We start from the raw sequence: 8,234 nt of genomic DNA, 5'->3' as shown, positions 1-8,234 counted from the left end.
CAGGGTCAGCGCTCAGCCTGCCCGGGAGATCCCATGGCAGCAGCTGTGGGTGGAAGGAGCGACCCCCGGCAGGGCAGGCAGGGAGCTTGTGGGGTTGAAGGGGGCTGTGTGGGTCAGGGCTGCTCAGAGCTCCAGATCACCCCACAGACATGGCAGAGGGTCCTTCAGAACAAGCGTCTGTGCTTTCAGTTTTGCACTCTTGTTTGTCTGGGTGTGCAGTGGGAGATGGGGATTTATTTCTCTCTTTGGAGAAGACACTGAGACCCCAGTTCTCGTTAGGACGTGTCTGAGCTGCTCCTGAGCCCCTGCACACACAGAGCTGCCCCTGGGCAGTGCCAGGAGGTGTGAGCAGGACAGAGCTGAGCACACAACGGGTGGGGCGGGGTCTGTGATACTGACAGGGAGCAGACCCAGGGACAGAGACACAGCTCCAGGCAGCACAGACATGGGCAGGGAAAGGGAGATGGACCAGAAATGCTGGGAAAGGGATTCAGGACCCCCCTGCCATCCCCTGCAGTTCAGACACATTTCCCAGTGCAACCTCTGGTCTCCTCTCCTCCCCAGCAGACCCTCTGCCCCAAAGCCATGGGGCCCAGGTCACGAGTCTCCACCTCAGCAGCTGGACCTCCAGGTGAAGGGGTCCTGGAACGTGGTACACAAAAAAGGTGCTAAAAGTACTTGCTCTACAGTGTCATTATGTGAGTGGCAGCAGCACAGCCGGGTCAGGAGAAGGTTCCACAGCATGCCCGTCTGCGTTTCGGTCCTTGCTTTATTTTCTGGTAGCACTGCAGTGTTCTTCCCTGTTTCTCCACCTGTCCATGGTGCTCTTGCTCTCTGGAGTTGGGATGAGAATGTGGGGCCGTTCTTGTTCTGACACCAACACAGGAAGTCTTGACCGAGATTTGTGTGCTCATGGAAACTAGATGCCCAAGCTGCATTTTAAACTGTGATGAACTGTTTTTCTCAGCTGGTAGAAAGAGAGAATGAGCTGAAACATCCATCCACCAGGGATGGGCTTTTCCATGAGAAACAGCATGTTTATTTTCCTCAGAGAAGTCTCCCCTAACTTGTCACTGTCCTTTCCTCCTTGCACAGGTCCTCATGCCCACAGGCAGCAAATGCCCAACAGCAGCTCCATCACCCAGTTCCTCCTCCTGGCATTCACAGACACACGGGAGATGCAGCTCTTGCACTTCTGGCTCTTCCTGGGCATCTACCTGGCTGCCCTCCTGGGCAACGGCCTCATCATCACCACCATAGCCTGGGACCAGCACCTGCACACCCCCATGTACTTCTTCCTGCTCAACCTCGCCCTCCTCGACCTGGGCTGTATCTCCAACATTCTCCCCAAGTCCATGGCCAACTCTCTGTGGGATACCAGGGTCATTTCCTATGCAGGATGTGCTGCACAGATCTTTCTGTTTGTCTTTTTAGCTTCAGCAGAATTTTATCTTCTCACCATCATGTCGTACGACCGCTATGTTGCCATCTGCAAACCCCTGCACTACGGGACCCTCCTGGGCAGCAGAGCTTGTGTCCACATGGCAGCAGCTGCCTGGGCTACTGGGTTTCTCAGTGCTCTGCTGCACACAGCCAATACATTTTCACTGCCCCTGTGCAAGGGCAATGCCCTGGGCCAGTTCTTCTGTGAAATCCCCAAGATCCTCAAGCTCTCCTGCTCACACTCCTACGTCAGGGAACTTGGGCTTATTGTGGTTAGTGTCTGTTTAGGATTTGTGTGTTTTGTGTTCATTGTGGTGTCCTATGTGCAGATCTTGAGGGCCGTGCTGAGGATCCCCTCTGAGCAGGGACGGCACAAAGCCTTTTCCACCTGCCTCCCTCACCTGGCCGTGGTCTCCCTATTTGTCAGCACTGCCATGTTTGCCCACCTGAAGCCCCCCTCTATATCCTCCCCATCCTTGGACCTGCTGGTGTCTGTTCTGTACTCTGTGGTGCCTCCAGCAGTGAACCCCCTTATCTACAGCATGAGAAACCAGGAGCTCAAGGATGCTCTGTGGAAACTCATATCTTAGTGTTTTCTGAAGCAAGAAACTGCTCATCTGCTTCTACATAGAAGTTGTAATGTAACTTGTTACAGGTCCAGCTTGTCATCAGTATTTGCTGTTGTTGTTGGCATTTTTTATTCTGATGATGTTGTCATCCCCTTTCTAAACCACTGTCTGCTTTTCTTTTATAACCCCTGGTTGTGTAAATGAGGAGCCATGATCTGTGTGTATTTAAACAAAGTAAAGGGTCCTGTAGTGACTTGATTTTCACTATATCCTTCCTGCAAGGCCTTTTGGAGTTGCAGGGACAGTTTCTGTGATGGGTGAAGGGTAAAAGAGTCCATCCCGGCAGCACTGCCAGGGAGCACCAGCGCTTGTTCTTCCAGAGCTGTTCTGGTTCCACTCCACACTCTCCTTCTCATCCCTTGTGTTGGTGCAAGGCCTGAGTGCTCTGGCAGCTTGGTCACCGTCCTACTGTGTGTCAGTCCTCTGAGCGCAGGCAGGGACAGGCAATGGGCACTGCTGTGACAGAGATGGTCTTTGTAAAAGTAATTCTATAAAGAACAGCGATCTTCTTAGGACAGTGTCAGAAGACTTTGGACTTCTTAAAATTTCTGTCAAGAATATGCCCAAGAAAGTGGCCACAGATTAAACACCAGAGTACAGCTGAACAGTGTGTGTGTGCAGGGCTGGCACACAGCAGTGTCCTCTCACAGCCAGGCTCCTGCCAGAGACCTGCAGGACCAGCAGAGCAGGGGCTGGGCTGTGCCCCTGTGCACTGGACACCCCATAGAAGGAGCCTCAGGTCAGTCACCATGGACTGGCCCCTCACAACCACCATTTCCAGCACTGGCCTCTCATACCAACTCAGACATCTTTGTCCCTCCATGGAATTACACTGAATGAGTAGGTCAGAGATTCATGTTCTCATTGTACAGATAAGATGTGAGCATGTACATCATGTATGTGAGGTAAGATGAATGTGAGTCAGCACAAACATTATCAGCTATTCCTTGGGGTTCCTTGAAGACCTGTGAGACAGACAGTTCATTGACATCACATCATGTTGGGACTAATATCCCATAGGAAACTACAAGAAAGCAGCACTGAGATGTGCTTCCTTGAACCAATGTCCATTCCTGATGATGAGGGACATCAAAGTTGAATGCAGAACATGGTGACACACCATGGGGCTGAGGTGCCTCCCATCCTTTGGGAATAGGAACAGGAGGCCAGAGAGACACTGTGACTCCAGCCTCTGTGTGTAAATGGGAAAGTGTCTGTTCCTGATTATGCCAATGTATTTTAAGAGTCCACAGGGCCAGCTCAGATGTGGATGTCTGACAGAATCCTGATATTTCTGTGTGTGACTCCAAGGACAAACCCCAGTGGCCCATTGAGATTCATCTCAGCTGCCTTGGACAGGCTCATTGCAAGTGTCCTTATTTGCTCCATCACCTTTGCCATCCCCATCATATGCTGTTCTACACAGTCCTACACCTGCCCCTCTTTCCCTGTGGGAAATTCTGGATTGTGGTCTCAAAATGTCAGAGTGATCAGAGAGGTTCAGAGGTCCCTCAGACAGTCAGACGTCAAACCCTTCTTCAGGAATGGCAGGAAGGAGAACTGGGAGAATGATAGGCTGGTCAGCCTATGTCTGTCCCTGGGAGGGGGCTGGACCACATTCTTCTGCACCCATCTCCAGGCAGCAGAAGGACAAGGAAGGCATTGTTGAACCCAAATGGGCAGGGGAAAGAAAGGCATGTTGTGTACATGGAGTTTTGCAAGGCCCCAGACATGGTCTCCTGTGGTGGCCTTAGAGCATCTTGGGGAGATCTGGGATGAAGATGTGGATGTTCTGATGGGTGGGAAGTTGGCTGTGTCCAAGCCCAAATATCATCAGTGGTACAAAGTCCTCTGTTTAGCCAGTTTCTAGTGGCATCCCTTAGTGATGAGTACTTGGGCCAACACTGTTGAACGGCTTTATTCTCCCCCTGCATCATGTTACGGAGCACATTTTCAATTCCTTTGTGGATGCAACGCTGGGCAGAGGCCCAGAACAACCTCACCTGGTACCCCCTGCCTTGAGAAGAAGAGTGAGACAAGGTGATGTTCAGGGCTCTCTTCAAACCTGACTTATTCTATGATTCAATGAGTCTTTACCTTGGAGAGGTGTTTGAAGACAGAAGATGTAGTCCTTACCAGCTAAAAGAATGAATCCTGCCTGAAATTGCTAACCTAAAATATGTAAACCCTCTCAGTTTTGGTCAGTTTGCTCCAATAACAAAGATAAAAGTGACTTTTAAAACACTTAATCAGAACCTGCAAAGAATACTGTCCTTGCAGCGCAGACACTCTGGAGCCTGCACAATTAGCTGAGTCTTGTTTTAACATCTGTCTCAAGACTGCTACATAAAGTGTCCTTTAGCTGAACTTTGCTCCTTATGCGCTCATATGCATCCCTAGGATGGGAGACTGGGGTCAGCCCGGGACCCTCTCTCAACAAGCATGCGTGGTGATAAAACGATTATGTAACCAATATACCAATGTGTAAACACTTGCTTCTTTAGGAGTGCCAGGAGGGTCTGAATGTAGTGATAAGATTTTGGATATAATAGATGTTCCTTCTCTATCTGTTGTGCTGGTTTTATTCCAGCATCCAGACTTGCACAACTCTGGAATAAACAAGATCTCATCTCTGGGTGTGGGATTGGCTTTGCACTTCAGTTAGTGAATTTGCAATTAGCAACCAGGAAGAAGGAAAAAATAAAAAAAATAAAAGAGGCGGGAGAGGACATAGAAAAGATGTCAACATTTCACGTTCCCTTACAGAATGCTTCTCCGCTCAGGTTTTTAGTAGGAAATAAATTTGATCAATTTGACAGAACAAGCATAGTTTTATCTAGTCAGGTCCTGGCCCATAAGGAGGGTGACGGATGGGTGTGGGATTATGAGGTCACTTGTGTCTCACAAACTCATAATTGAGTTCAAAGACTTTGGCTGTGAAGGGGACAGTGACATTAGTTCTTTCTCTGGAGGTGACAGCCCAGCAGCAGGGACATGGCTGGGAAAGAACCTCTGCCAAAGTGCCCACAGGCCCTACCCAGAAAGAGCCCTTGGAGACGGGTTGTCATGTCCATCCCACCTGAGAACATGATGAGACAGCAGCAGGGACATGGCCGTGTCTGTCAGAGAAGCTGAAAGGCCAGCAGCACTCATGGGATTTAGAAGATCATGGTGAGGTTACTTGTCTTCTGACAGGTAAAAAAGCACAAGTAGCCTTGTGGTGATTGGATTCCCTGTTTGAAGGGCAGTTTATGAGATGGCCGAGCTTTCCTTGATAGTGAGAAGAACCAGGAAAGAGAGTGCAACTTGGAAGGTGAGGACTGGATATCAAGAGGAAGAAATGTCACTGGAAAGGCAGTGCTGTGGTCAGGAGATCACCCAAAGGGGGCTGGATCAGCCCACAGCTTTGTGGACCGTGTAGAACACCCTGTGGTGGAGATGGCCAAGGGCACTGTAAAGGCTGCAAGGGACCCACAGAACCCAGGTCTCTGTCCCCTTGGCCATGGCAGTTGTCTCTGCCACTGAGGCCCAGGAGAAGACATGTCATGTCCTCATGGCACTGGGGCCTCGGTGCCTCCTTGCAGCCCCATGGGGAAGCTGGAAGTTGTTGTCCCAGTGTTGTCATTCCCTGGGCCTTGCACACTCACATCCCACAGTCCCAGGAAGAGCCCTGAGCCATGTGTGAGGGACAGGATCCCCCTTCCCATTGCCTGCAGGTCATGGCTTCTCCTTTCTGCTTCAGAAAGCAAACCAAGGGGTTTCTGAGCATCGGAGCTGAAGAAAAGACTCAAAGGAGACCTCATGGTGGCTACAGCTTCCTCACAAGGGGAGAAGGAAGAGAAGTTATTGATCTCTTCTCACTGGTGACCCATGACAGAACCCAAGGGAATGGCAGTAGATATGCCAGGGGAGGGTCAGGTAGGACCTGAGGAAAAGGTTCTTCACCCAGAGGTGCTGGACACTGAACAGGCTCCCCACGGAAGTGTCACGGCCCCAACCTGACAGTGTTCAAGGAGAGACTGGACAACGTCCGCAGACACACAGGGTGACCTGTGGGGTGTCCTGTGCAGGGACAGGAGTTGGACTTGAAGATCCTTGTGAATCCTTTCCAATTCAGGACATGATATGATTTTATGATTCTATGAAACACTAGGTTAAAAGTCCCTGTTTTCATTGTGCAGATGAGTTGTAAACATACACATCATGTGCATGTCCACTGTGTGCATGTGGTGAGATGAACCCAAGGGAGTGCAAATGTCATCAGCTATTCCTTGGGGTGCCATAAAAGTCAGTGGGACAGAGATGGTGTTCAGGGGTCTCTTCCAACCTGTGTTATTGTAGGATTCCATGAATCTTTTCCTTGGAGCGCTCTTTCACGTCAGAATAGACAGAGGAAGAAGAGAAAAAAAATGAAGAGGCAGAAGCAGAGATGTAAAATGCCCCAGAGTAAGTGCAGCAGCTCCACTGAGGAATGTTTCTCCACTCAAACCCTTGATAGGAAATCTATCAGATACATTTGATGAAAGCAGCTTAGTTTGATCTGCTCACACACTGGACCACAAGGAGGGTGATGTGGGTACGATGCCATGTGGTCACTTGTGTCTCAGGAACTCATAGTCCAGTAGGAAGCCAATGGCTGTGGAGGGCACTGTGAGGTCACTTCTGCCTCTGCAGGGGATAGGCCAACATCAGGAACACGGCTGGGAAAGGACTGTGAGGACACACACATACGAGACGAGCAATTGGGCCCAATCAGCACGGCTTTGTGAAAGGCAGGTACTGCTTGACCACCCTGATCTCCTTCTGTGACAAGGTGACTGGTTGAGCAGATGAGGGAAAGTCTGTCGTGGGGAGTGAATCTGCCACACAGGCTGTGGGTGTTGTGTCCTTAGACTGCAGTAAAGCCTTTGACACCGTATCCCACAGCACCTCCTGGAGAAGCTGCAGCTCATGGCCTGGATGGTGAATCTGTGATGGATCAAGAACTGTCTGGAGGGCTGGGCCCAAAGAGTTGTGGTGAATGGAGCCAAATCCAGTTGGTGGCCCATCATGGGTGGTGTCCCCGGGGCTCAATATTGCAGCCAGTTCTCTGTCATCTCTTTATCAATGATCTGGATGAGGGGATTGGGTGCACCCTGACTATGTTTTCAGATGACACCAAATTGGGTGGGAGTGTTGATCTGCTGGAGGGTATGAAGGCTCTACAGAGGGATCTGGAGCTGCTGCTTCATTAGGCTGAGGCCGTTTGTCTGAGGTTTAACAAGGCCAAGTGTCAGGTCCTGCACTTTGGTCATAACAATCCCCTGCAACACTAAAGGCTTGGGGAAGAGTAGCTGGAAAGCTGCCTGGTGGAAAAGGACCTGGGCTTCTTGATTGACAGCAGCTGAACATGAGCCAGCGTGTGCCCAGGTTGCCAAAAAGGCCAATGGCTTGATGTGCATCAAGAATAGTGTAGTGGGCAGAACCGGAGCAGCGATCATCCCCTTGTACTCGGCACTGGTGAGGCCACAACTGAAATCCTTGGTTCAGTTTTGGGCCCCTCACTATAGGAAAGACCTTGGGGTGTTGGAGTGAGTGCAGAGGAGGGGGACAAGGCTGTTGAGGGTCTGGAGCACAAGTCTGCTGAGGAGCAGTTGGGGGTTCTGAGGCTGTTTATCCTGGAGAAAAGGAGGCTGAGAGGAGACCTTTTCGCTCTCTACAACTACCTGAAAAGATGTTGTAGCATGGAGGGTGTTGGTCTTCTGCTGAGTAGCAAGTGAGAGGATGAGAGGAAATGGACTCAGCTTGTACCAGAGAAAGTTCAGAATTGATATTAGGAAACATTTCATCATGGAAAGGGTTGTGAAGCAGTGGAACAGGCTGCCCAGGGAAGTGGTTGAGTCACCATTCTCTGTTCCTTAGCACAGCTTCTAGGAGGATCTGTTCCATCATCTTCCCAGGCACAGGTAAGAGACTGACAGGTCAGTAGTTTTCAGGGTCCTTCTTTCTACAGCAGAGAAACAGTGCCACACATCACAGGTTAAAATGTGGAGACTGGACATGAGGAGGAAGAAATGTCACTCAAAGGGCAGTGCTGTGGTACGAGAAATCATCCAGAAGGAGCAGGAGATCAGTCCATGTACTTGTCTTTCAGGGAATAGAGTGGAGACACATCAGTCAATG

The 8,234-nt window shown here is 50.3% G+C and overlaps 1 protein-coding gene across 1 annotated transcript; it reads left to right on the top strand.

Moving 5' to 3' along the window:
• Positions 1 to 1,118: 1,118 nt before the first annotated feature.
• Positions 1,119 to 2,033, top strand: LOC309452599 (olfactory receptor 14J1-like; the record flags this gene model as incomplete). Its single annotated transcript, XM_082077220.1, has 1 exon — positions 1,119 to 2,033. One exon carries the CDS (start codon positions 1,119 to 1,121, stop codon positions 2,031 to 2,033), a length of 915 nt encoding a protein of 304 aa, XP_081933346.1.
• Between the last annotated feature and the right edge of the window lie 6,201 nt (positions 2,034 to 8,234).

Source organism: Streptopelia decaocto, assembly GCF_964273445.1.
Source record: "Streptopelia decaocto genome assembly, contig: HAP1_SCAFFOLD_65, whole genome shotgun sequence".
NCBI lineage: Eukaryota > Metazoa > Chordata > Aves > Columbiformes > Columbidae > Streptopelia > Streptopelia decaocto.
This window is presented reverse-complemented; position numbering and strand designations above follow the sequence as displayed.